This window comes from Psittacula echo (assembly GCF_963264785.1).
Source record: "Psittacula echo genome assembly, chromosome: 16".
Taxonomy (NCBI): Eukaryota; Metazoa; Chordata; class Aves; order Psittaciformes; family Psittacidae; genus Psittacula; species Psittacula echo.
The window spans coordinates 1,831,774-1,859,474 of NC_137752.1; the positions used below are offsets into that span (position 1 = coordinate 1,831,774).

The 27,701-nt window shown below is 54.9% G+C and overlaps 1 protein-coding gene across 4 annotated transcripts in view; it reads right to left on the reverse strand.

The window, feature by feature from the left end:
• The window catches only part of KCNT1 (potassium sodium-activated channel subfamily T member 1), a gene marked incomplete at both ends in the record, with an annotated part of 75,477 nt that overhangs the window by 643 nt on the left and 47,133 nt on the right, over positions 1-27,701 (reverse strand). The window contains 28 exons of one of the 4 annotated variants that reach the window (XM_080630747.1): positions 2,703-2,765; positions 4,760-5,063; positions 5,766-5,786; positions 6,177-6,305; positions 6,684-6,767; positions 6,886-6,987; positions 7,434-7,545; positions 7,819-7,953; positions 8,247-8,311; positions 8,533-8,709; positions 8,809-8,914; positions 10,359-10,575; positions 11,824-12,062; positions 12,218-12,367; positions 13,076-13,184; positions 13,574-13,682; positions 14,042-14,105; positions 14,326-14,462; positions 15,199-15,363; positions 15,455-15,635; positions 17,181-17,275; positions 17,697-17,780; positions 18,138-18,212; positions 19,084-19,143; positions 19,623-19,671; positions 20,068-20,124; positions 21,040-21,139; positions 22,160-22,232. In XM_080630747.1, the coding sequence (XP_080486873.1) occupies positions 2,703-2,765; positions 4,760-5,063; positions 5,766-5,786; positions 6,177-6,305; positions 6,684-6,767; positions 6,886-6,987; positions 7,434-7,545; positions 7,819-7,953; positions 8,247-8,311; positions 8,533-8,709; positions 8,809-8,914; positions 10,359-10,575; positions 11,824-12,062; positions 12,218-12,367; positions 13,076-13,184; positions 13,574-13,682; positions 14,042-14,105; positions 14,326-14,462; positions 15,199-15,363; positions 15,455-15,635; positions 17,181-17,275; positions 17,697-17,780; positions 18,138-18,212; positions 19,084-19,143; positions 19,623-19,671; positions 20,068-20,124; positions 21,040-21,139; positions 22,160-22,232 (3,262 nt within the window). Of the gene's footprint in view, positions 1-2,702; positions 2,766-4,759; positions 5,064-5,765; positions 5,787-6,176; positions 6,306-6,683; positions 6,768-6,885; positions 6,988-7,433; positions 7,546-7,818; positions 7,954-8,246; positions 8,312-8,532; positions 8,710-8,808; positions 8,915-10,358; positions 10,576-11,823; positions 12,063-12,217; positions 12,368-13,075; positions 13,185-13,573; positions 13,683-14,041; positions 14,106-14,325; positions 14,463-15,198; positions 15,364-15,454; positions 15,636-17,180; positions 17,276-17,696; positions 17,781-18,137; positions 18,213-19,083; positions 19,144-19,622; positions 19,672-20,067; positions 20,125-21,039; positions 21,140-22,159; positions 22,240-27,701 lie in introns of all 4 variants that reach the window. The other 3 variants (XM_080630748.1, XM_080630750.1, XM_080630749.1) reach the window with 3 other exon arrangements.

Here is a 27,701-nt window from a genome sequence, read left to right on the forward strand (position 1 = left end):
TGCCCTGACGGACACCCCACGGCCTCGGTCCCACAGCCCCACTGCAGCATCCCCGAGCACCCGGCTCCGAGGGATCGCAGGTCATTCCCAACACACGGCATTGCCACTGGAAGAGCACCAAGAACGTTGCTGCCACCTCCCTCCATGCCTCCCCAGCCACTCCCCCCCAGCTGCATGGCTGGCAGACGAAACTCTTCAAAAGTCCCTATTTTCCCCCATAAAAAAAGTAAGTTTTCTTACCTTGGTTTAGTGCAAAAAAGGGAACAGGTTAGTCTTGCCATGTTAGGTCTAGCACAACGAGTCCAACCACTGGCTCAGGGCCGCCAAACCCCCCCCCCCCGGGCCGCTCTGCCCGCTTCTCCCCTTCTTGCATTACTTAATTTAGCATCATCCAGCAACAGGCTTTAGTTCAATCACTGCTTCTTTCTCCTGCCCAAGGGAAACCACCTCCGTGGAGTTCCAGAGCCATCGATGCCGTTCAGGGATGGCTCTAAACTACAGTGACCACCCGGGGAAGGGCTCAGGGCCACCCATGGGTGCTGCAGGGGCAAAGGGGTGGCCCCAGGGCCGGGGGGGGCTGTGCTTTCCAAACTAGCTGAGAACAAGATCATAGGTGAAATGAATGGGGGTGCAAGGCTGCGGGCGGCTGGGGAGGGGGGGAGCTGCGACAAATAACACCATTTACAGATGGATGTGGATGGACAGGATGGAGAGGGGATGGACAGACGGACGCCAGGGGCAGCATGAGCAGCACGGTGGGATGCCGGCTCGCTGCAAGGCTGTCACTGGGACGCCTCTTGGGCTGTCAGAAGGGTCCCTCTTGAGCAGCATCGGTGCACATCCGATGGTTGCTGGCCTCAGACAACTGGAGCTCGGTTTGGTGGCAGCAGGACCAGGAAATGGCCACCGGGAGAAGGGCTGCTCCCACCACCACATGCCCACCACACAGCAGGACACAGCAGTCTCCAGCCTTAACAGCACCCATGGGTGCGTGATCAGCCCAGGCACGAGGTAGTGGCCAAGCCAGCTGCTCTTCAGCCTCAGGACTGGGGTGGAACCTCTGAAATGAGGCTCTTCTATAGCTATGCAATGAGCTCAAGCCACTGCAGCCATGAGGCCTGGCACCCTGCACAGGGATGCAAACAGGTGCCCACATGCATTTGGCCACTGCATGTCCAGATGGGTCCAGGGCATCCCTGCAGCTGGACCACACACAGCAGAGTTTGCAGGGGGACGTGAGACCCTTGTTTTGCTGTTCAGACACCTCCCAGCATCTCTGAGCCCACAGAAGGTGCCTGATGATGGATGGGACCACCGCAGGGAGATGCTGTACCAGGGTGCTGGCCCAGTCCTGGGTACCAGCCAGTCCCTCGAGCTTTGTCCATCCCAGTGCTCATCCTTACAGCGAGGCGGGGACAGGGGGTGGCAATGCTGGGGTGCGGGTGGCACACACAGACCCTGGTACCCGGCGGGACACACGGGGTTGGACATGAGGAGGGAGGTGGGAAGGGCCCTGGCTCGCGGCAGGGTTCCCTGCTCCATGGAAGCACCTTTTCCTGACCCCCATGCAGCCAAGCCAGGCACTGCTGAACCCACCAAGTATATTGCCATGTGGTCCCCTGCGGCACAGCGGCAGGGCTCAGCCCAGCAATCACTGGGTTTATCGAGGTGGGGGAGCCAGCGCTGAGCTCCAGCTCCTGCACCGGGAGTGATGCCACAACGTCGGGTGTTCACCCATGGGGGCTCCTGGCTTGGGGTGAATTGACGGTGCTGGACCCTCTGTGATGCTCACTCAGCCCCAGCTCTTCTGCAGAATGGGGTGATGCCAGCGGGGTCCGAGCTCTGCCCAGCACCCACCACCCTGCTGGCAATATACTGTGCTGGCGTGGGGCTTCCATGAGCCCCGGCTGGGGCTGCTGCTCTGATGAAGGACAGTTCATAGGAGAATGCCAGCTTTTCACCTTAAGCACGGGTTAGTGAAGCCTAAAACAGAGCAAGAATGGGCTATTGCTAACCTCTAACTGCTGCAGTAAAATGGGGCCTTTCCGGGGCACTTTACACCACTTTAAGTGCCTTTACACTGTGTAAAGGTGTAAATGATGCAATAACGCTGCAGACACCAACGAGGTGCTTGGGATGGCTGCAGCACGGGCGGTGCCCGTGGGAGCTGCTGCCTGGGTTAGAAAACAGGGCCTGCTAATGCTAAAGAACACAAGGCAAGGACTGTGAAGGGCTTTCCAAATGCTGCCTGGCCCCTGAGCTGTGCCTGACCCGTGTGGGGTCAAGAGGAGGAGGGGCTGGTGCAGCATCTCCAGCATCTCATCACAGCCCACAGCAGCAGCTCCGCCGGGCTCAGCCCCCCACAAATCCCCTCCTCAAGGTGCCGCTGGCTTTACAGACCGAAACCAACTTGCAGAGCGATGGAGGGAGGGTTTCTTTTAATGACAGCCTAGGGCTGTGATTTCCCTGTAAGAACTCAGCTACAAAAGGGTCCCTGAGGCTTTTATCTCCACTGCTTTGTGGAGCCCTGTTTGCGCCTCCGCTCGGTCTTTTGTTTTCCAAACCAAACAAATCAGTGCTTGAAAGGCTCGGGAATCTAAGGTGAAAACCGGCAGGGGTGTGTGGTTTGGGCTTAGCTGGCATGATCTTGTTGTACGCTGCACGCCGTGAGTCACGCGGGACTCCCAGGGAAAGGGAATTACCTTGCAAATATCCCAGGTTTACCCGATTCATCACATCACTGGCTGTTAAATTTGCTACATCCTCTACAGAACATACAGGGAAAGGCACAGACATAAACAGAGAGAGAGAGAGAGGTCAGCAAGCCATGGTTCGGCAAATATCAGAGACGAGCTCCTGCACTGCAGCAATCAAATGAGCAAAAGAAAACGGAAAGGAGCGGAAGGCAGAGCATCGGGTTCGTCTATAAACGCCATGGGTGTCCAGACACTGACGGTGACACACGGTGACAACGCAGATCCCAGCACAGCCGGCCGCAGACGTGCTGTGCCGCAGGGATTATGGAGATGCTGGTCCCCCCGCTGTGCCCAGCACCCCGATCCCGGCCAGGCACTGCCCTCCCATCCCGACGGGAGACGGGTCCTGCATTCCTCCCCCCCCCCCCCCCCCCGCTGCCTCCTCGACTGCTGGAGCTTCCCTGGGTTGCTCCAACCAAAATACGCCAGGAGAAGGATGCAGCTTCAAACACTGACCCAGCCAACAGCGCCGGAGCATCCCTGCCGGGCTGGCTGCAGGCGGCCCCTCGGGATCCTCAGCTGAAGTCATGCAGGCAGCGAAGCTGCCTCTGCCTTCACCTCTGCCTGTGTTTGGTGCACAGCAGCTCTTGCTTCAGGCGCATGGGCTGTGCTTCAAGCGCTCCCTGTCCCCCAGCTTCCCACACTGTGTGAAACAGCTCTTTTAAGGCGGTGAATGGCATCAACCATGCTCCAGGCTCTGCAACAGAGCTGCAGGGAGCTGGAAGTTCCCTAGGAAAAGCAGCAGAAGCTTCTGGGACTCATAAGGTAGGAAAAAAAGAGAGGAGGGGGATAAACCACTGCGAGCCCTTGCCTGGAGTGCCCTGAGCCCCTCTGCCCTGCTGCAAGCCAGCTCTCCAGTCTTGCTCCCTATAGGGCTGGCCAATGCCTGCAGCCATATGCCCTTCACTTCAAACCCCCCTTGTGCTGTGTTTCTTTACATTTTCTCCCCTCTTTCATGTACCTCAGGGGCTGTAAGGGAGAAGCCGGAATGGGCAGAGGAGGAATATCCCCCCCCAGCCTCTCGAAATCGGCCCCCATCCCGGCCAGAGCATGGTGCCAGCCTGCAAGCGAGCAGGGACAGACGGACAGTCCTCGAGAATGGAGCAAACAGGCGGCAGCACAGGATGGCTTAAAAGAAAGAAAGGAAAAACCAAACCAAAACCAAACCAAGGAGTGGGCAGGCTACAGAGTGGTGTAACCAAGGGGGGGGGAATCATCCGGGGGGACACAGACACCAGCACTGAGCGGGTGAGAAGCTTCACAAGAAATGCAGCTGCACGGAGGGACCCTGAGGGCTGCAGATGCCCCGGGGCCATGCAGGCTCGTCGCTGCCAGACATCGGTTTCGCACACAATGAAGCAAACCACTCATCCCTGCAGCTACCGAAAGGTTTTCCATGGAAGAGTTTTAGGAAGGATTCAAGTCTACAACAAAAGGGGCCTGCGCCAGCTGATGGGGCTTCACTTCTCCCTGCTGCATTAGGGGTTTCTCGGGCAGGAGGGGTTAGCTGACCTGCAGGCAGCGTGTCCTGAGCCGCCAGAAAGCGGGGGGCAAGCGGGGCATCGCGCCCCAAGGCTGCGCGGTGGCAACTGGTCCCGTTGCAGGCACAGGGGCCAGAGTCACTCTGCCGCTGCAAACTCCTGCCTGGACCCATCCCAGAGCCCCCCATGGGGGTGGCAGGCGAGGGGGGCTCTGCGCTGCGGGACCCCAGCCTTGAGCAGAAGCACAAGCAAGCTGGGGAATGAGGCACTGCTTGAGCCAAGCCCGGCAGCGCCTGCGGGGTTAGGCTTGGGGATTAGGCTTGGCACGGGGTTAGGTTTGGGGATTAGGCTTGGCACGGGGTTAGGTTTGGGGATTAGGCTTGGCACGGGGTTAGGCTTGGTATGGGGTTGGGTTCAGCTTAGGGTTAGGCTCAGCTCGGGGTTGGGCTCGGCACAGGGTTACCTGAGCAGCCCACGGGAGGGACGCAGCACCGCAGAGAAGCGCGCCCGCACGGCACTTACCGTACCCGGTTGTGGGCAAGCCCAGGTGCTTCATGCGGTTTTTGACGAGCTCGGAGAGCTCCTGGCGCTCGGAGCGCCGGTACAGGCTGAGGCGCTGCTGGCTGATCCACTCGGCCGTCTTGCTGGAGTGCTTGTTGCCCTTCCTGCTCAGCCGGCGGGCCCACTGCATGCTCTTGCGCCGCAGCAGCGGGTGCTCCGACTGGTCGCTGGAGCAGGAGTTCCTGTGGTGGCCGGTCTTGATGCCCCAGTGCTCCTTGACGTCCTTTGTGTCCTCGCAGTCCTCCACATTGATTGAGATCTGTGACTGGAAGCCCAGCAGGTCACGGAGGGCAAGGGGGGAGCTAGAAAGGGCCCCTCCTGTCTCTGATGGGGTGGGTGTCTCCCTTGGGATGGGATCCTCCCTCTGACACACACGCACTCTCCCAGCACATCATCTCTGTGCCGCTAGAACTGCCTGGGTATCAGATATGGAATAAGTGGAGTCTAACAGGCACCTGGTATCCTTTACAGCATTATATCTGCCCTTGTCTTCCTCTCCTTCATCTTACAGTAGATGTGCTGCTGCATCTCTGACACAGCAATCCCACCGGAGAGTGGGAATTTATTAATAAAGTGGTTTAAAGCATCTCTAAGGAAGAGGTGGATGGCATTTAATTAAATGCCAACTTTTGGCTTCCTGTAGCTACTTCCCGCAAAGCTGAAAACTGGAAGGATTTACAACAGAGCCTAGCTCACTCCACTGCTCCTTATCCCAGTTAATTACACTTCAGGGCATCAAGGACTTTGGCCTTCCCGGACTGCTGATGCTCAGCTGGCATCACCCTTCCATGAGGACAGGCAGTGTGGTGGCTCTCAGTGGCCAGAGGAGCTGCTGGCACAAGCCAGACCATTGCCATTGCTTGCCCACAGGCCAGCCTCCAGGTCGGGGGGGGAGACAAGGAGGCAGTGCTGGCAGCCAGGATAATGCCCAACACCAGCCAAGCACCCGGATGCAGACGGCACTCACCTGTGTTCTGATGTCGTGGGGCTGCAGCAGGGAAAAGGAAGGGAAACCAAAGTGAGCCCAGCAAAGGGGCAGCCCCACTGTGCCACATCCCCCCTGCTCCCTGGGGGCTCGATGCCATGCAGCATGGCAGAGCTGTGCCGAGAAAATCCCGCTGTCCACCTTGCAGCCAGGCTGCTGCCCAGAGAACTGGCACTTACATGGACCAGCTTATCCGGTTGGGAACCAGGACAGCACCACCATGCAGATACAGAGCCCCTCATGAAACAAAGGCAGAGCTTCCCCTCCCCTCATCCCTCCCCAAGGGCCCCGTGGATCCAGCCAGCCTCAAGGACCACATCTCTGCTGTGTGGTGATGCTCAGCTGGGACCACCAGCAGCCCCTTACGGGCACACACCACCGCCATGCCCCTACCTCAGAGGTTGCAAACATGTGCGACTCCGTCCTGTAAATCCCAATTGGAATCTCAGCACTGGAGGAGCAGAGCTTCTGGAAGAGGCGGCCGTAGGTCCGGATCCACAGGTCATCTTCAGTGATCTTCATCTGAGCAACAGAGGACAAACATCAACCACCCTGTGCCATGCAAAGCCACCTGAGGAGCACCTTGGGGTTGGTCCTGAGCTTTACCCCACCTCATCCCTGTTAATCCCAAAAGTGAAGATCCACAGAAAGACGAAGAGCAATTTCCAACCTTCAAAACAGGGACTTTGGCCCTTGGCAGCTCTTGGGCTTTTATACTTTTGGTAGCACTGAGGTTCCCCACACACAATGGAAGGGGAGCAATGACCCGGCAATGTTGTCTACCCCCATCTCCCAGGGTGGAAGATGGGAACCCTCCATCCCCATGCACAGGCTGACAGATCCCACCAGATCCATGATGACTTGACCTGATGGTTTCAACCCTGAGGACTTGGCACCTACCGCGCAGAGGTAGCCGGAGCCCGGCGTGGTGTCGAGGCCCAGCAGCAGCCGAGTGATGGTGATCATGTAGTCCTTCACGAACGACTGCGGGGAGACGTTGGGCAGGAAACCAGAGAAAAGGCTTGCTCAGTTATGCACTGGGGGATGCAAAGGGGTGGCCACAGCTGCAGGGTGCAGGTCACAGAGCCCGCTGGGTTCTTACCTGGTAGAGCAGCGTGTCCAGCATGCTGATGCTGAAGACCCTCCCGGCTGCAAAGGGCAGCCGGAACATGAAGGCCAGGTTGGAGCCATTCTCTCGCTCTTTCTGGAGGAGGAATGGGAGACGTGAGCACCCACAGGGGCTTGTTCACATCCTCCAGGGCATTTAGCAATGGGTTGGGGTTTTCTGACACGGGCTGAATGTCTCAGTGTCTGATTCAGGGGTGTTTTCTCCCTTGTTGGAAGATCTGTCTCAGCAAAGTGACTTCACTGCCTCCCCTTACTGCAGTCACAGCATTAAACCTGATGCACAGGCCCAGCACAGCAGTAGTACAAACCCCCACCACTGAATAAACACATAAATACATAGAAGGAGGTAACGAGCCCAAAGATCAACTGCTCACTCATTTTGTGCAGGCTATCTCAGGTAGATGCCCACTGCCTGTGGGAGCTGCAGCACACAGAAGAGTACAGGACTTCGAGGAACAAAAACGTCGTCACTCCCAGCATTGACTTCCCAGGCCCCATGTGCAGGGGAAGAGTTTCTCTTACCTTTTCTAGCTTGGAAAGGGCAAGAGAGTAACTGTCCTTTGCTCTGAACTGCATGAACCTCATGTTGGATGGGTGGGTCAGCTCCGTGATAATGCTGAGGCTGGGGAAGAGCCTGCAAAGGAAAGAGACCTGTTTTCCTGTTTTCCTGCAGCTTACTCAGAGGTGAGAGCATTCCATGTATTTAAAGCCTGCGGAAGACCAAAACCATCCCTGTACCTGTCTGAGGTCAGAAAGAGCTGATCAGATGCTGTTTCCTAGAGCAAGTCCAACCACAGGTGAGTCCCACTGCCCGTAGCCACCACCCCAGCCACCAGCACCCTTCCCAGTCTTGCCTGCAGCAGAGGTCAGCGGCCATGCAGGAGCCAGGCCAGTGCTCACCCCTCACCTGAACATGGTCTGGACATTGACAATGGTCTTCGCATCTGCCATGTAGTCCTCCTCGGCGCTCATCGTGCTCTCCTTGTCCACAACCACCAGGTTGTCGGCATAGATGATGCCGCACTGCAGCAAGCTGTCCAGGCTGGGCAGTTCCCAAAGAGAAGAGCGCAGGGTCAGCCCTTGGAAACGACACAGGGAAGCAGCACGCTGCGACGTGCAGCGCTACAGCAAGCCCAGGCTGCTCCCAACCACCAGCTCTTCGCTTGCTCCCATCTACCAAGGGGGTTCAATAACCCACGAAGCCAAGGGTGGGCTCAGCTCTATGGTACCAGCCCCGGGGCTTCCCATGGGATGACCCAAAAGTCTGGGTTGGGGTAAATTCAACACATTTAGGCAGTGCCATAAGTTACAAGAGCCATATGTGGAAACACTTACTTGTCGATCGTGCCCTCCATGTAGTAAACCATGGGGAAACAACAGATGGCTTCCAGAAAGTGGTGCTCAGGCCTGGAGGAAGAGCAACAGAGAGCAAGGTGCTTCATCAAGTCCATGGGGTAAAGATAGACCCAAAAACCCACACAGGAGTTCCCAGGGCCAACACAAGCCAAGATACCCAACAGTGGCACTGCCATTCCCCCACGCATCCATCCCCACAGTGTGTGATGCTCATGAAGTCACAGGGGAGGGCTCAGTGCAATGGAAAACATCCATGGAAAAGTACTTGCTTGTTGTCCAGCAGCAACACAATTGGGTTCAGCTCTTTGCGGGACCGATAGTACGCACGAAGGGGGACAATGAAGTTATAGAGCCCGTTCCCAGCCGTCTCTGCCGAAACGATAATCAGTTTGTTCTTAAACCCGTAGGCTTTGGCATCTTCAAAGCTGTTGTGCTTGCAGCCCTGTGCGGTGGAAGGCAGCGCAGGGGCTCAGCGAGAGGCTCTCACCCACTCATTGCGCACGGAGCCGTCCCATCCCGGGGGGCTGCAGCCCCATTGTACCTTGTCCAGCCTCAGGCAGCAGAATGGGGCCTTCTCGGGTAAAAGGTGGCACAGAGTCGGGGAGCTCCCGATGTAGGGGGAGTTCGGGGGGTAGCCTTTCACGTACCTGCAGCAGAGAGCAAAGCCAGCAGCATGAGGACATGGGGAGAGCTTTCCATAGGCACAACACTCAGATGCTGGCAGTAACGTTTAGGAACTGCAGCCCAGGATTCAGCACTGGAATACTGCTCCACAAAACCCCCCTGCGGCACCTGGAGGTTTCCCAAAACGCACGTATTTAGGAATGATTTTTGCCATACAAAGGGTTATGAGACTGTCAGTAAGCAGTGCTCCCAGCAGAGGGGAGAAGACGGCAGATTAAGCATCATTAAGCATCGTTTAAGGGAGGCAGAGCAGTGAGCTCCAGGAGAGGAGGGTAATGCTGAGCCACATAAAGAAACAGAACAATCTCATGGCCCATTTTTAGAGCTCGTTTTGGTGAACAGATATTTAAAAAATCACCATTTGCATTTCTGATGGAACCAGAAGCAGAAATTTCCCTTTAAAGAACAGCTAAAAGTGGACCTGAATTAAAAGCCGATTTGTGAGAGTTTGCAGTAAACTCCCCACACGGCTGTGACAGCATCCAACAGGTAACCAGTAAAGCAAGTGCTTATCTGGCTGCCACAAACTAACAGCTTTAAATGTTTGTTTCATGAGGTTATTTATATGCCATGGAGAATAGAATCCCTTTCATGTCAGTGAGTGAGGGGAGGCGAGAGGACTGATGGAACAACCTGCCCGTCCCCAGCAGCGTCTGCCGTGGTGCAACTTCACTGGTACCCAGAGGAGGCGTTTCCAAAGCACCCCAAAAGCAGTGATTACCTCATAGCAGCCTTCCAATATCTGAAGGGGCCTACAAGGATGCTGGGGATGGACTATGCATTAGGGGCCATAGTGACAGGACAAGGGGTAATGGGTTAAAACTGAAACAGGGGAAGTTTAGATTGGATCTAAGGAAGAAATTCTTTACTGAGAGGGTGGTGAGGCACTGGAATGGGTTGCCCAGGGAGGTTGTGAATGCTCCATCCTTGGAGGTGTTCAAGGCCAGGTTGGACAAAGCCTTGGGTGACCTGGTTTAGTGTGGGGTGTCCCTGCCCATGGCAGGGGGGTTGGAACTGGATGATCTTAAGGTCCTTTCCAACCCTGACTATTCTATGTTGCACATGTTCATGTGCTCCTGTAAAAGCTGAGAGGGAATGAGCCCCAGCACCTCTAAGGCACTATCGAACACCCATCATTTACAACGGTCCCCATCTCTCTGAAATGAATAATAGAGTCTTAGAATGGTTTGGGTTGAAGGGACCTTAAAGCTCATCCAGCTCCAACCCCTGCCACGGGCAGGGACCCCTTCCACTGGAGCAGCTTGCTCCAAGCCCCTGTGTCCAACCTGGCCTTGCACACTGCCAGGGATGGGGCAGCCACAGCTTCTCTGGGCACCCTGGGCCAGCGCCTCAGCACCCTCACAGGGATGAAGCGAGGAACAGCTCGAGCGCAGGCGGGTGACTCACTCCACAACCGCCGACCCCTCCTCGTCCGACTGCGTCATCTCATCCTCCGACTGGTCGCTGAGCAGGTCGCAGGGCAGCAGGGAGGAGCTGTCGGCCAGCTCGAGGACGGGCGCGATGCTGGGCCGGCGGGTCCCGGAGCCGTTCTCCGCCGGCAGCGCCAGCTTGCTGCTGTTAGCGGGGCGGCACTCCGTGTTCTGCAGGTCCATGGCTACTGTACCTGGACACGGTGGGGAGGGAGGCACAGCAAACGCGCTATAAGGCGGTGAAGAGCGCTGAGTCAGCAAAGCATCGTGCCCTTGAGCCCTGCACTCAGGGCTGCGCATTGTGCCTGTTTAATACAGCCCAGAGGAAGCTAAACCATCCATGGGCACAGCGAGTGCAGGCAAAGCACCCACCAGTGACCTCTGCTTGGGCGTTGCTATGTGGAGCGTCTCCCTGGGGCACAGCTCCTATGGTGGGTGCAGGCTGCTGGCCCTGGAGACTGTCACCTCCTCTGTCGCCCCGCTGTGGCCACCTCCATTGGGCTGGCTGAGCTGCTTGCCCACCTATTGCAAAACCTGGCTTTATAGCAGTTTATTATTCAGATGTGTCTCAGGGAGGACAACCATCCAGCCTAACCCCGCTTTGCAGGCTCTGGGAGACACCAGCCAGGTTAGGAACAAGCTGATGCCACTGTGTCTGCCCTTGCTGGGACGCTGCCCTCCCCATGGACACCCCTTTGCCCCCGTCATCCTCAAGCTCCCTAGGAGAGGCAGGCAGGCAGGCTCTAACGCAGCACAACACCCTCCTCCACTTCCTGCATCCCTCCTGATGAGCTCTACCTCTTCACACAGGACAGGAGAGGCCTCCCCATCTTGTCCTCCTTCCAAACCCCAGAAGTATTTATGGAGCTTTAGCGAACACTGAGCTCTCCAGGCACCCATGTAATTTCCCTCCCTCTCAAAGGTCTCTCTGCAAATGACCCGTGTAAGGAGAACACTGGCAAACGCTGCTGAGCAAAGCGCCCTGCGCCTTGCCGGGGATAATCAATGCAAATTGCTGCTCATGAGTACAAACGCAGAACTTATTTGCCTGAAATATAATCTGCTGGTGCAGCTCAGCCTCCCCAAAACCCGCTCTGCCCAGATACAAGCTGGAAGTAGTGACTCATGGTATTTTTTATGCGAGGAAATGCACCACTCGCTGCAGAGCAAACTGCGCTCCTCGTCGGGCTGTGAATCACGGATGTGATTTACGATGTGGCCACCGGCATTTATTCTTCCAGCCAGGGCTTGGGGGATTTATGCAAATACTGTTAATAATAACGGACATCAATCTTGAATAATGATATCTGAGCTTGCTGAGAGCAGCCAGGGAGCAAGGAACAGGATGTATTTTAGTGGGGAGGTGACTGGAAGGAGATGGAGTGTGCAGGCTCCTGCCCCATTCTGGGGACCCTCACTACCCCCCTGCCTCACCAACTCACCCATGCTGGCGATGATGCTGTGCACAGGCAGGCGGGATGGGCCATCATAGGTGCCTCTCCCAGCAAAGCCCTTCTTCTTCTGCTTCTCCTCCTGCTTGAAGATGAAGGCAGAGTTCTCCTCCTTGGTGATGTTGATGTAGAAGCAGGTGTCGGATGCTGCCATGATGTGTCGCGGGCCGGGGTTCAGCAGGATGCTCTTGTTCTCCTCCCTCCGGATGCCGATCAGGCAGACTCCGTACCTGTTCCAGGAGCACAATGTGGGCATTCACAGCTGGAGAATAGCCCCTTTGAGGCTTTGTCCCTGCACAAAAGACCTCACAGCACCCTCCATGCCCAGCCCTGACCCCCAGAGATGCAGAGTGCCAGATGGGCCACATCCACCCCGGGCTCTCACTTCTTGTGTGCATGGAAGGCGGCGTAGGTGAAACTCTTCCCTTCGTACTCCATGAAGAACTTGCTGTCGCCCATCCGGATGTGGTACACCTCATTGCCTGAGCAGCGCCCGTACATCCTCTGCCACTGCTCCGGGGACTCCTGGCCTTCCCTGCAATGACAGCAGCAGCAGCGTGCGGGGATGGACCCCCCCCATGGTGCCAGGATGGGACCTGCTGGTGCCGGCACAGACCCCATTACACCATCCATCTCCCAACAGCGGGAGTGCTAATAAGCACTGAAGCGAATTTAGCCCAGCAGCAGTGAGATCGCAGGGACGTGCCACCATGAGCTGTCGGTGCTTGCAGCTCATTTTCATTGCTGATTTTAAGTGCCTTTTTATTCAATGAGGGCTCCCGGGGGGTGCAGAGGCAGGGTTCAGAGCCCCTGTTGGCAACCAGCTCCGAGCACAGGGAAGGAGCCGTCTGGCAATGATGTTTCATAACTCTTTTGATGGCACTTTACCCAAAACGCAGACATTTGTGACTGGCCAAGGAGCTCAGGACCCACAACACCGCTGGGTACGGACCTGCCAAACAGCCTGCAGGGCCTGGGTTTGCACAAGCTGTGAATTAACCCTCCCACCAGCAGGACCATGCTGGTATAAAGAAGATATTTCAGTTCCCAGTCCCTGGAAGGCTGGTGTTGGCAGCCCGTCTGCACTGCTGTGCTCCCCCTGCAATACGGGCTTCTGGCTCCCAACCTGGCTCAGGGTCCCAGGTCCCCACTGGGCTCCCCTAGACCCATGCCAGACCCTCACCCTCTCCCCCTGGGCCCAGAGCATAGGCAGGCAGGGGCAGGCAGGGCAGGCAGCACTCACTGGCCGCGGGAGGTGTGCACCAGGAGGGTGATGAGGGTGGAGGTGGCGGGGCAGACGCAGTTCAGCGCCAGCATGGCGTATTTGCACTCCTCTTCACAGACGACGTGATCTGAAAGGCAGAGGGGGCTGTCACTGTCACAGCACGGAGGGGGATGGATGGGTTCCTTGCTGACAGCGCTGGGGGATGCGGTGATTTTGGGGTGGTGTTTGGGGATGGGTGCTCCCTCCTCCTGCTGCTCTGGGGGCGCTTTCAGCGGATCAACAGCCCCTGAGCAACACCATGAACGGGGTTGATGCAGACAGGAAAACAGGGACAGGTAGACACCATAGGAAAGGTAGACACCAGCCCACTGAGGCCACACGGCTGCAATGTGTGGGGTTCACACATTGCTGCAGGCTTTAGTGCGCATCATGATAACGGGGCTGACAGCCCCTTGCAGCAGACAGGAGAAGCCTGTCCTGAGCGAATTCTCTCCCCGCACAGCTCCTTCAACTCACCAGCAAACTTGACGTGGAACTTGTTTTCAGGCTTTAAAATCTGAACATAGAGGGGACAGTTCGGAGCAAAGTCTTTCACAGCCCAGGCTCTCAGGATGGTCTGGTGATCCTACCGAGGAAAAGAGCAAAAGCTGCTTGTCTGAGGGCGAATTTTCCCCAATGCTTCTGCGCCAAGGATGAAATGCAAAGCACCCGGCCACCATGGAGATATATGGCAAAGGGTCCTCCAGCACCCCAACAGGGGATAACTGCCCTCTCCTGCTCCCCAAAACCCAGCACCAATGGGAAACTGGGACAGCAGAAGGAAGATGAACCTGCAGGGGCTCAGCTCTCAACCCCACACTCTCACTCCAGCTGCCTCCTGATGCCCTCCTGTGCTGGGCAGAGGCAGGATGCTGCGATCACCCCAGTGCCTTAAGGCTGAGACATGAATGATCTCTGACCATGCCACCCCCAGGCCTGGCTCACCGCCGCAGTGCGGTCCACCTCGTTCCGGCTGCTGAGGATGAAACAGGCTTCTCCATTGTCCATCCTGCAAACAGAGAGCAGCGATTCCATGAGCTGCAATGGCCAATTGCATCTGCCTGTACCAGCCAGGGCACTGCCAGCCCCCTCTGAGACCCCAGCGAAGGCATGCAGGGACGCCCATCATCATGCATCTGGGCTGACATTACTGGGGACCCTCTGTGGCTCCAAGGTCTGCACGGCAGAACCGGCCTCGCCGTGGCTGCGCAGCGTGTCCCTCAGCTCACTTGGCTCTCATGAGGTCCTGGTCCTTCAGCGCAGAGCCCTGGAGGTAGATCACTCGCTGTGACCACAGGGGGATCTGCAGGACCCGCCGCACCTGGATGTCCATCTCTGTTGGGCAAAGTATCACCACGTAGTAGTCCTGAAAGAGAGAGGCTCACGTGGGTCAGCAGGAGGGAGGTCCTGCACATGGGGCTTTGCTACTTTGGGGCTTCTGGTATTTGCCCCTGGTGTGTGACACCCCCTGCTCCAGGGTCCTACAATGGTCTTGGGAAACACATCAGCATCATCTCCACCCTGTTCTGCATAATAAAGCCAATGCGGGCACATCTGACTATGGAACTAGCAGAGAGCTGCGTGCTCACAGCAAAGTGGAGCCTCTTGCAGTTACTGCGAGGAGCAGGATTTTACAGCTTGAATGTCAAGCTGGAGTCAAGGCTGGGTGATGGTAATGAAATGTATGTGAATGAAATGCAAATCTAAACCACATCTGTGATGCTTTCATCCTGGGAAGCAGGAAAGGCACATCCATTTGCAAGAAGATCACTCATTATATGGGGATACTCCAGTAAAAGCTGGTTAAATCCCACAGAGGTTTAGCAATTACATGTTCTTTTTCTGTCTGAGATTCTTCATTCAGCAAATACATCTTTTACATTTACAAGAGTCCCTCTGGTCCCTCTCCATGTGCTTACACAGAGCTGCAACAGGCCTGGCCAGAACAGAGGGGGGATCAGGCAAAGAGAGCCCTACCATGAAGACAGTGAAGTGAGGTGGCCCTAGGGTACCACTTTGTCACCTCTCCTTGGCCAGTAGAGCACAGGCTGCCACATCCACTGTAGCTGAGCAGAGCACCCACCACCACGCCTGGTCCTCACCTGCAGGCGTGGGTGCGCATAAAACTCATTGAGGAAGTCCATGAGGAGATCGATCTTGAGGGAGCTGACACAGAGGACGACGTGCTTCTCCGTCTGGGCACGGTGACGGCTGTAATTGCCTCCCGACTTCTGCCGCTCCATCCACAGGTAGACGAGCTCCTCGAACTGCAAGCGAAGGCAGAGAGCTGCTGTCCCCATCGGCAGGGCTGCCCGGGCACAGGCTCTGCATCCCTCTCCATCCTTGGGCAGGGCTAACCTGGAGCGGCAGCACGACGAGGGCGACGCAGATCATGATGACGACGAGGAGCTGGGAAGGCCAGATCTTTGGTGTCACGTCTCCGTAGCCCACAGTGGAAAAGGTGACGATGCAGAAATAGAAGGACTTGAAGAGGGAGAGCTTCTCACCTGCTCTTTCTAAATGCTGGATGCCACAGGTCCTGACGGGAGAAAGCGCACATCACAGCGAGTGCTGCCCTGCCCAGGAGACAGGCAGTGCCTGTAGCGCCTGTTGAAGTCAGTAGGAGACCCTAAAATGCAACTTAAACCCACGTTCATGGAGGAAATCTGTCTGTAACAGCTGTCAGCATCAGCAGTGGATTTATGTCACCAGCAGAAATGATTCCACTACTGACACTTACAGATGAAGGATTTATTTTGATGTGGCTGCTCACCAGAGCACCCCTGGGAAGTCTAGGACATGGCTGATGGGTCACAGTAAGTCCATGCCATGGATAACATGTTGAACATCACCTGGGAGCTGCCCCTGCATTGCAAAAAACCCCAAAACATGGAAGCAAGCAGCTGTCCCAGTAAGGCTCTGGAGAGACTCATCCCACGGGAAGGGCTCTCATGAGAGGGATGTGCTCCAGCAGGCAGGAGGCAGATCCTATTCCTATGCCACTGCTCTTGGAAAGCTGTATCACAGAGCCACTTCGCTACCAGCAGTTTCAAAGCTATCTTGCTAAACACAAGCACGACCTAAGTCATCCTGTACCCAAATTGTAGCCCTGTCACATCCACCAAGACACACGACCACGGCCATAGCAGGCAGGAGGTGCCATGGGCAGGGAGCACTGATGAGCTCTGCAGTTGCATTAGTCATTCACAAGAGAAGATTGTCTTTATTGCCAAAGACTTATGAGCCTAAAAGCTTCATTTCCTGACCATTCATCAGCTCAGTGGTATTATACGTTTCAAATCCAGACCAAGGGAGCCAGAGGAAGCTTCAAAAAGCCTAATTTAAAGCTAAGTACCCAGCAGTGAGAACTGACTCCTCTATAAAGAGCTGCCCTTGTTGTTGGCAATGCACAGGGTAAAAGGGCCAGTTAATTAGCAGGAGCCCCAGTGGCCTATTACACAAATGAGCTCTTTGTGTAATAGGTATCTCAAGTGATATCGTGGTGGGGAGAAGAGCGTGGTCAGAACCAAGGAGTGCAATGGGTCCTGGTGAATGAGGCATCACACACGTCCGAGCCTGAGCCCGCAGGAAACTGCTGTCCCTGCCCTTGACCCTGCAGCACTCACAGCCCTGCTCTGTATGCAGCACCCATCTCCCTCCAACACCCTCATGCACGCCATTAACAGATTTCTGTTAAAACCATATAATTAGGGAAGAAAATTAGTTCCTACAATACACCTTCCACTAGAGCGGGCTGCTCCAAGCCCCGTCCAACCTGGCCTTAATGCCAGGGACGGGGCAGCCACAGCTTCTCTGGGCACCCTGTTGTGCCTTCCTCAGTGTGCATGAACCTCTCAGACTGAAAAATCAGGCTAGAAGACTAAAAGCAGAACCTCCTCTGACTTCCCACATCACCACTTCACGTCCTGGCAACGCCACTCCACCGCAGACGAGAAGATCTCACCCCACCTCCGTCTCCTGTAATCCCTGTAAGAGCCTGGCTCCATCAGTCACCCCTAGGACATGCGAAGCTGGTTTCCCTGGGTGAAAAAGGTGGTTCAGTGGAAGGAAGAGCAACGCTTACCCCGTGAAAACAAGACACAGGAGGGTGCAGATCAGAATGAGCACTTGGTTAAACATCGCAGACTGGGTCCTTTGTATGGCTCGGTGTAGGTCATTCTGTGAAGAGAGGAGAGGGCTCTCACCAGCTCAGAGAGGCTGAGGGGAAAGTACCCCTCCATGTACCAACCGCTGCATCACTGCCGTCAGCAGTGCCCGCCCAGATGAAGATCAGGCCAGAATCTGGCCCTTGAAAAGGGATGTGTATTTCTGTGAATGGGTCTGGGCTCTGCTGCCAGGAGAAACAACTCAAATGGGCACTTGGGAACGGCTGGAACATCTCGTCCTGATGCAATACCGTATCCTGGGGACAGCCAGGGGCCGTCCCTCTCAATGTGCAACCAACAGAATCAGTGTGGCTCTGACACCAAAGGGCTCCTGTTCCACAGCAGGTCACTGCACAGCATCACCAGCTGGCAAAGCCTCACCTCCCACCAGCCCCAGGGCAGGTGAAAGGGGTAGGATGCATCCGGTCACTCACAATCATGTTCTCCAGGGCGTATTTGGCAAGCCAGCAGTTCAGAAACACGGGAATAAACAAATTCCGCAAAGGAGGCCAGAATATCTGCAAAAGCAAGAGTTAACCACAGAAAAATCCATGCTTTTTACAAAAATAACCCCTGTAAACAGCCAATTTGAGCCCTGTTGGGAAGGATCCATCTCCAAACTCAGTGCTGGCCTTTCCAGAGGCTGCCACTGAAAGCAGCCCCGGCTGCAGCAGAGCAGCTGAAAAGGGAAGATGGTTTTTGGGGTAACGCTCCAGAGAAAGCTGTCATATTGAGAAATATTGAAGACAAAATATCCTGCCAGCTTTAAATACTACTTGGCCACACACTCATTTTTCTTTATTTCACCACCAAAACTACAGCACTTGTTAAACTTAACTTAAAGCTGCTTTAAAGTGTCACCAGGGAACACTCACTGTGATAATAAATGGCACCGTGTTGATCATCTCCAGGATGAATGAAATGCGGAAAATCTGTTCCCAGATGTTCCCCTGATGAATTAGAAGCAAATAATAATTAAGGAAGCTTAAAAATCTGTCAAAGGACAATTAAAAAGCTCCCACTCTGCCACAGACCCTGCTAGATGGGGGAAAGATGCCAGAGGAACCAGAAAGATGCCAGAGGAACCAGAAAGATGCTCCGGTTTGCTTGTGGGAGAGGGATGCAGTGCTGTCAGCAGGCACACAGGCAATAAAACCTCCCCAAACTGCTCAGTCCTTTCTGCAGCCTTGATATCCCTCTGTCCATCACTGCTGCTCCCAAAGCTGGGGATGCTGCATGCAATACAGTGCATAATACAATGCTGCATGCAGGACAGAGAATGAGAGTGATACAGATCGCTGGTGACGCAGGGCCTGAGTCTCCGCTGCCAACTGTCCCAGTTGAATCTGAGAAGATGCCATTTGTTAAGGTCACTTTTCTTGGCCATTTTAAGGGGCTTGGTCCAAAGGAGTCAGCTTGTGCCTCTCCCTGTCTGGCTTGGAGCGGTGCCTGCTACCTCCGGCGGCAGCAGACCTCAGCCCAAGCAGGAGTCGTGCTGCCAAGCTCAGCTCCAGGTCCTCAGCCTTAGGAAGCTCAACATGCGTCAATCTGTCCCCCCGTAAAACCAGCGGGTTTTGGTAAACAGGGCTGAATTTAAAGGGCAGAGATCCCCCCGCTCTGCTCTGCACAACACTTATCCAGCAGCCTGGGGGGAATGAGGGAGGAAAACAGCCACAGCCGGCTGAGACATCGCTGACACAAACGTCCTCGCAGGATGCCTCAGGCTTCAGACAGCTCAAAGGAGGCGAAATGAATTCATACGGGGGAGGGATCTGACCCAGGCAGCGCATCAGTGCCCGCTGCCCCCCGCAGGGCACGTACCTTGTAGCTGAGATAGATGAGCAGCATGGTCTCCAGAAAGCTGATTAAAGCTATGCTGACCTGCAGAGACAGACACCAAAGGCGGCTGAGGGCTCCTGCCGTGCAGCATCAGTCAATCAGAGCTCCCCGAGCCCACCCTGCCCTGTGTGATGAGGAGCCCATGGGTATGGTAGATGAGGATCTGTTTGTTTGGGTTGGATGTGTGAGCTCCAGGCAGCCCTGAGCAGGAGCTGATGGGTGCTCAACGCTCTCACAAGCCATTCCCCAGGCAGTGCCCAGCCTGGAAACAGCCCATTATGGGTACAGCTGCATCCAGGTTGGGGAGGAGCTGAGCCGGCCTCATGGTTTTATCTTCCTGCAGTGTTTCCTCTCCTATCCATCCCGATGACTTTCACCCAGGGCCATGTTGCTCTTCCAGCAGAAGCCCCAGCTCATTTTGCGCTCACTGAGGATAACGCATTGCCTCTTCTTGTTTCAGCACAGGATGCACAGAGACCTGCTGGCTCCCACACAGCCGTGCCCGAGGGGTGGGCACTCACCTGCACAGCCCACAGCGGCGTTTTCCTGTCCACCCAGAAGATGTGTGACCTGCAAGGAAAAGTCAAAATGGATCTAATTTGTAGCCCAAATAGCAACGCTTTTACCCCCCACCAAACACTAATATGAGGCCATCATCGATGCAGAATCCAGCAAAGGACTGGTACTGGTGTTTGTTCCTTACTGCAGTTTGTTCAAGCAGTAAGGAACATTTTGTGTTAATGCGTAAGTGCAGCAGTAATGGCTGCACAGGGAATAAATCATTCCCAGGGGTACAGCCACAAGCACTGTCAATTGCTTCAATCCTGGGATGCTGCTTTGCTGCCTGGAGCAGCCCTGAGACCAAGAAATGGCCCCAGGGAAGCTGCCAGCAGCAGCCACATCCATCACTGCATTCCCGCACCCTGGCAGAGCCAGACCCCAGCACTGGACCAGCTCTCGACTCACCAGTTTATCTTTGTGGACTGGTTGAACGCGGTGTAATTCTGTTTTTCACATTCCCAGCTATAAGAGAAAGGCAAAGGAAGGGAAAGCAGTCAGTGAGGAGGAGGAAGGAGCAAGGGTGCTGGTGTTGGATCCTCAGGCTCATGGGGTGCCCTGGCTGCTGTGTCCTGATGCTGGGGGGAGACCCCAAAGAACACTCCCATGGATCCAAACACACACTGATCCCTATAGCAGGGGCTCTAGCATTCCCTCTGGCCAGCCTCTATTTTGCCACGCACCCTCAGGAAAGGGAACTTTCCCAAACAGCAGCCGGATTCAGCTGTTCAGGGATGTGCATCTCTGTCATGCTTAAACCTCACATTCTGAAGCCACGTTTGGAGCATGAGGATGTACTTGGTAGTTCTGCAACCATTGCAAAGAGAAGGTTAACTTGCTAATTCTCCTCGCTCTTAGAAAAACCCCACTTTGTATGTGAGCTAAACAAAGCAAGGACACATTAAAAATAGGCTTACACTGAAACCCAGAGCAAAGCTGCTGTATGTAACCATTTGTCACCTCAGGGATTTAAATGGCACAACATATTCCTTTCCCAAACACTTAAATGGGATTTAGCAGAAGTGCCTTCAAGGGCATCAGCATTCAGAAAACTCTTGCATGGCGATGCACTGAAGCCAGGAGCCATTGCCTGTGTCTGAAGGCCGCGGTGCAGCCCTGATCGTCAGAACCAGACAGCCCTGGAAACGAACATCACCCTGAATTTTCCCACCATCTCTTTGCTGTGCAGGGCCAGCGGACACCCGCATCCATGGGGTTTGAGCAGGGAGCAAAGCCCTCCAGACCAGCAAGTTTGTGACAGTACCAATTGAAACAGAGTGAGGAAAGCCCCCCTTGTGCATCTTCACACCCGCTGTAAGCACCGCATCCACTGTCACCACCGCAGGCACCGGGGAGCCCAGTGGCATCACTGGCACTCACCAGCCTATGCCCTCCTCCGGGTTGTCGAGCAGGACACGGACGATGTACAGGAGGCAGGTGAGCAGCTTCAGGGAGAAGTTGAAGAGCCGGATCCTCAGACCTGCGGCAGGCAGAGCACAGCCTGGGCCAGGCAGCACCACCCAGGCACCCCACGGCACAGCCCCACACACCACAGGACCCCACTGAGCCCCCAGGGAGCTGCAGGAGCCCCAGGGTAGCACGCAAACATTGCTCATGCTTTGCATCATACCCAGTGTCAGACAGGAGACCAATACCGCCATAAATAACCATGAGTCAGCTCCTTGCTGACCCCAAAAGATGTGAGACACAAATGAGGAGCTGCTGGAGCGTATCCCCCTCATTAGCAAGCATCCATTAAAAAGCATCAGACAGCAGGGCCAGGGCTCCACTCTGCTCCCAGCTTGCATGAGGGATGGCAAGCAAAAGCTACTGCTTTATCAGCCATCCATCTCCAGCCAGTTCATGGGGTTGTTGCTCAAATTACGAGTGAGAAATTCATCACATTTTCATTAAAAACTTCCCCGTGGGCCCCCCGTTGCGCTGCGCTCCAGCTCTTTAACAAGGCGGCGGGATGCAGGGCGGAAAGGGAAATGTGAATTTATAAATTGAGGAGCAGGCTCCCTCCAGACAGCTAATGACAGCTCGGAGAAAGGCAATAACAACACCATTAGTCAAGTGGAGGCTAATCTGCAGCAAGTGGGTAACTCACAGCCTGCCTCGGCTGCCCCATAGCCACTGACCTCCCTGCAGGTAGGAGGACATCACTGGCATCACGATGGAGACGTTTGCTCCCTGACCCCCTCCCAGGCAGCTCTCAACACCCATCCTGCTCCTGGCAATTTGTCCCAATTGGATTCCATGCTGTGGTTGTCTCCAGTGCGCAAAGGTGGCAATCAGCATCCCCGCGCAACCGCATCCCCCCAAACCAAGTTGGCCAACACCCAACAGAAAGGCCAACAGGCGCTGAGGACACCCGGGTTAGCAGCCACCAGCAGATGGCAATGGCTTCTCATCCTACAGGGATAGAGCCTGGCTCTCCCAGCTCGGGCAGGGTTTGGTTTCTCCGGGCAGATGCTCACTGCACACATGCAGCACTCACTGGATCGCTGGTTTTTGATGAAGAAGAGTTTCAGCCGCTCCTTGAAGGTGTTTTCATTCACATAGAACTCAACCTGCACCCTGTGGGGAAAGCACCAGAGCAGAATGTCAGTGGGGTGGGCAGGTTGCACCCAGAATCCTCCCCAGGAGCCCCATCTCCCCATCCCAGCCGAGTGACCCCCCGCCAGAGCAGCCCACAGCAGATCCCAGGCTCTGCAGTACCAAATCACCGTTACCACCAGCCACGAACATCAAGACGTGGTGCATCAATGATTACCAAGGATGCAGATGTGACCCATGGGGCCAGGTCTGCTTTGGGTTGAGGGCTTGGCTTTCATCCACATGCAACCAGCTGACATCAGACTTGCAGACTTCTCTTTTCCCACGTGCTTTACAGTGTTCAAAGCCTCTCAGAAAAGTGGAGCAGTCTCCTCAGCAATGTTCAATCTGCTCCAAGCCCCTGTGGCTGCATCAGACCAGGAACCAGTGAGGGTGATGTCCCTGGTACACCCATGCCCTGGTGCTGCCCAGGTAGGAGCAGCATTCAGCATTGAAGCTGTTAAACAACAAATCTGATCTAAAAGGAGAAAAAAACCTCCCTTTGTTGCTAAGAAACCACATTTGGCCATTCCAGAAAAACCCGGGAGCTGACAACCAACTCCAAACGTCACTTGGCATTGGGAGCTGCTGGTGACTTGTGGCACGGGGACAAGACACCACGGTGAGAGCCAGACACTGGAGCACTGCACAGAAACCAGCAGAGAGGAGCCACAGGTGAAGCTGAACATGGCTCGTCCACCACTGTGACCTTCTTCATCTTCAGCTGCTCCGGTCTCCATCACTGACACCCATCCGCTTCCCTCCTGCTGGTCCCCACATGCCAAGTGGATGCTCATGGATGGGGAAAGCCTCACCAAGGCTGAATCTCAGCAGGGTCTGGGATCAAGCATACCCAGGTTAATGGTGTGCAGGCCAAACTAGTCCTGCTCAGCTCATCTGCCACCTCCTCTCCTATTACTTTAGAAATGCCTGTAGCCCTTTGCAAACTCACTTGTTCATCCTAGGCAGGGTTATAAATTACCCTCCTTCCTGCTAAGTACAGGCAGAAAGGGAATGTTTCCTGATGTCTCAGCTTTAGACTCTGAGCAAGACAAAGTCTGCTCATTACTGTTACAGCTGATAATGGAGTTAAGTGCAATATAAATTAGCCATCATTTCCCCTATTTCTCTGTATTCAACAAGTCTCTTAAGTAAGTGCTACTATTATTACTATGTTTTTAACTGCTTGGAAGAAGTCATCAAGATCTCATTAATCAGGCCTATTACCAAGCCAAAGCAGAGACCAATGTGAGCAAATTCGCAGTGACAGCCATTAAACCTACCATCCCCTTTCATTTCTCTTGTGCAACCCCCATGCACACACGGTGCTGGCTCCAGCCAAGCGTGCTGCCTGGCACACGCCACCAGATTGGGATTTATTGGAAAGCAGCTGCTACTCGCTCTGACAACAGAGGGATAAACAGGTATTTATGGTGTATGCATGATGAGCTGCAGATTGGAAAGGGGTTTTAGGACACCCTCATTGCTCGGGGGCCCCAGGTCCTGGTCCCCACCGGTGCCCGCTGGCATTTCACAGCCAAGCTGACAGCTCGTGGGGACACCGACTGGTGTGTAAAAAGCACAGCACATGCTTGAGAGCTCCTCAGAGCTTCTCGTGGCGTCCCTTATCAGGTGGAAAAGTCAGACTTGATCTCAAGAGCCTGGACTTCAGCATCTCCCTAATGCTGCTGGGGCAGCACAGCCTGGACCAGTGCAGCCTGAGGGGTGGGTGATGCGGATCCATCTCTGGCTCTGGAGCTGCTGTGGGCAGAGCCCAGGGGCTCTATGCTCTACGGTCACCTTGTCCCCATTTACAGTGCTGGAGAGGAAAGAAAGCAGGAGCCTTATCAGGGAAGCAAACAGTGCATGTCCTCCACAGACCCTGTGCCCTGCCTGGGACCCTTGGCAGGATGTCACTCACCAAACAGCTCCATAACACAGGTGACAATAACCAACAGTGGGGCACTCACCAACCTCTGTTAAGATATCTGGCATCTGTGCTGGTTACGATGCCAAGGGGAAGGATGCCCAGGTACAGCTGGCAGCGCTCAGCAAACCCCCCGGCAGGACATTGCACAGCATCCAGTGAAGAAAAGGCTTCACACAAATGCGCCCGTGGCAGCAGCTGTGGGGCTTCCCCAAGAACACGCCTGACCCCAAACATCCCTGGCAGCAGCACAGACGGGAGCTGAGCCTGCATCTCCCCTGGAGCCCTGATGCTCATGGGGACCAGAGAGTATAAGGGGTCTTTGCATGGAACCCAGCCCCTGCTCACCAGCCAGTCTTGCTGGCACGAGAAGGGAGTAGGGAGGAGGGTGAGCAGCCACAGGCCCTGCCACAGGGACCACAAGCACTGAGGAGTGAAGCAGGAGGATTTATGAGCACTGGCTCAGCCAGCACGATGCCTGAGGAGCAAGCAGCCATAATTGCAGAGCTTCATAAGCACAGCTTTAACACACAGTAAAACTAATAATATCCAAAGCCAGGCTTGGCAAATGATTTATCTGAGCCAGGGCATAAATCAGCTGCCCCAGCTTCTCACAACACTGCACACACAAGCTAATTGCCCCTTCTCCTTATTAAAAATGTCCAGAAATGCTAAGAACTGGCCTTCAGCTCCGTCACAAGCTCTGGGCATCCCATTCATCAGAGTCCTTGTGGATTAAATGCATTGAGGAGAGGGAGACTTGAGGGAGCATGATTCCTCTCCCAGACATTCGCCTCCGTATCAAAGAAACAAACAGCAACATAAATCTCTGTCGCCAGACAGATGGTTTGCTGATCTGGAGCGCCGCAGCCCACCTCGAGACTATGAATATAAACTCTGATGGATAAAAGAGCTGAATGATTAGAAGAGATCTAACTTTTTATGACAAAGCAGCCCACGTACTCATCCATCTTAATGGCTGCAGGAAGAAGAAACATTTGGAAAGCAACTGAAGCAGGTCATGGGGAGGGGGAAGGAGGTGTTTATCAGTGCAAAGAGATGAAGGAACAACAGAAAGTAGAAAGAACATGTTCCTGTGCAGACAACCTGCCCTTGCTGCTAAGTGGGTTGAGCCCCTGGACCTGAATGGGGTCCACAGCCATGGCCCCACCAATGCCCTGCTGAGTGTGACCATCCCATAGGGCTTCTGTCTGCAGGAGGAGGGAGCGCAGAGCAAGGGCACAGCATGATGAGGACCTGGGAGCTGCTGTGGTCCAGCACTGGCACCCACTCTGCAGGCACCAGGTTAAGCCAACACCCCAGAGCTGAATGAGTGATGGCTTTTACCAGGCAGCAGCAACCACCCAAAAGTATCAAAGCTGCTCTATTTCCAGCTGAGGGAAGGAGATGATATCATCTAAAACATACCCTTTAATTTTGTTGTCAAGAAATTAACTTCAAATGAAAATCAAGCTAAACTCTGACTGTGTTATCACCCTAAAGCACACATCCCGACAGGCTCTGCCTTCAGAGCAGCTCAGACAAGCTGTCCCATTCAAGCTGTCCCCTCCCTGCTGCCAGGGCTGAGCATCCCTCCTGACAGCAGAGCATCCCTCCTGACAGCGGAGCATCCCTCCTGACAGCGGAGCATCCCTCCTGACAGCGGAGCATCCCTCCTGACAGCGGAGCATCCCTCCTGACAGCAGAGCATCCCTCCTGACAGCAGAGCATCCCTCTTAATGGCTGAGCATCCCTCCTGACAGCCGGGCAGTGTGGAGCCAGCCCAGCCCAGGCAGCACCAAGGGGCACAGGCAGCAGCAGGCTCTGCAGGAAGGGAGCAGGTATCACCCCACTCCCCCTGCTTCACGCTGGCTGACCCCCCTCAGGCCACGCAGATAATCATCAGAGTACAAGTCTAGTCACAAGCCCTCTGCTTGGAAGTGTAATTACCGCTATTACGCGCTTCATAACGCCTGAGCAATTTCATCTTTGCTCTGTTATTTATTGTACTTTTTTAATCTAGGATTAGGGGCAATTTGTTGTAAAATGATGAGATCAAAAAGAAAAGACAGAATAGTTTGTTCGGAAAAGTGCAAGATGCAAGACCAGGATGAGCACAAGACAAGAAAAATCTTGGCATCTCTCTGCAGCTCCCGTCCTTGTTCTCACACTCCGGCTGGGTGGGAAATGCTGTTCTTGTCCCAGGAAATTTCTCAAGAGACTTCATCATGTAGTGAGATGTAAAAAAGATCCTGCTGAGATATTTTTTGGGGGGAAAAAACCCCCCAAAACCCAAAAATAACCCCAGAAATCTCTGCAGTCTGGTGGGTGCCATCACCCACCCCTGCCAAGGCAGCGCAGCCTCAAGTGAGATCCCGCTTCATCCCACCGCTCCAGCTCAGCCCAGAGGACAGCTCTGCATGCTCCATGCAAAACCATATGGATCAAATACATAAGGAATGTGGCTGTGCCCAAGTCTGGAATTAAAGAGATGTGCTGATGGCCCAGGAGGATCATCAGGGATGGGCTGTGGGTACCAGATGCAGCTTGAGGCTCAGATACCTGCTGACAGCAGCCACACAAACCACCCAGGCAGATCTCCAGCAGCCGCCAACCCTCCGGACCTCCTTCAGAGATGCTCTTTGCTTTTTTCCACCTTTTCTTAATGGTAATTTTCGACTTTTTCTAATGACAACAAGCAATTGGGTACTGAAGCTACAGCGAGACAGATGTCACTGAGCAAGCTTTGTGTATTGAACACCACCTCCAGGATCTATGCATTTGCCATCCTCAACCTATCCAGAGGACGGGAGGCAGCTACAGCTCTTCCCACCAGAGCTCCCAGCTCACCGGCGAGATGAGCTGCTCCCGGCGCATGTTTTGAGATGGGAAGTGGGAATAGCTGTACAGCTGTGAGCGTATAGCAACCCCAGGTGCCTGCCAAAGTGAAAACAGGGAACAGGCTGCCCCCACGCTCAATAAGCAGTAATTGAACAATTACTCAAAGGAGGAGGGTTGTGGGTTTCAGCAAGGCTCCACTGGCTCAGCGCTGGTGAGCGTGCAAGAAACAGCTTCAGAACTGCACAGGGCAGCACAGCTCCAGGGGCACATCTCCTGCCACAGCCCCACTGTCCCTGCATCCCTGCACCGTGCAGGACCAGCCACAACAGGGGCTCTGACAATCCTCATAGATCGTGGAAGCATCGAGCCCCAAGGTGCTCAGCAGGTCCCACATCGGCCTCTCACATGCAGCCCATTGCAGCCCTGCAGGATCCAGCCTCCCGGTCAGGCTGCCTGCGTGACCCATCCAGACTGATGGAGCACTCAAGGCACAACTCTCCCAGAGGCAGGGATGAGTTTGCTGAGCTGCTCGGGCTCTGCGCAGAGCACATGCTGAGGCACAAACCATTAGCAAATTGAGACCCACACGGATGGATGCCCTGCACTGGGAACCAGGCTGCTGTGGCACATGTTGCCCCAGGGCCCGCTCAGAAACTTGTTTCTTTTACTGTGGGAC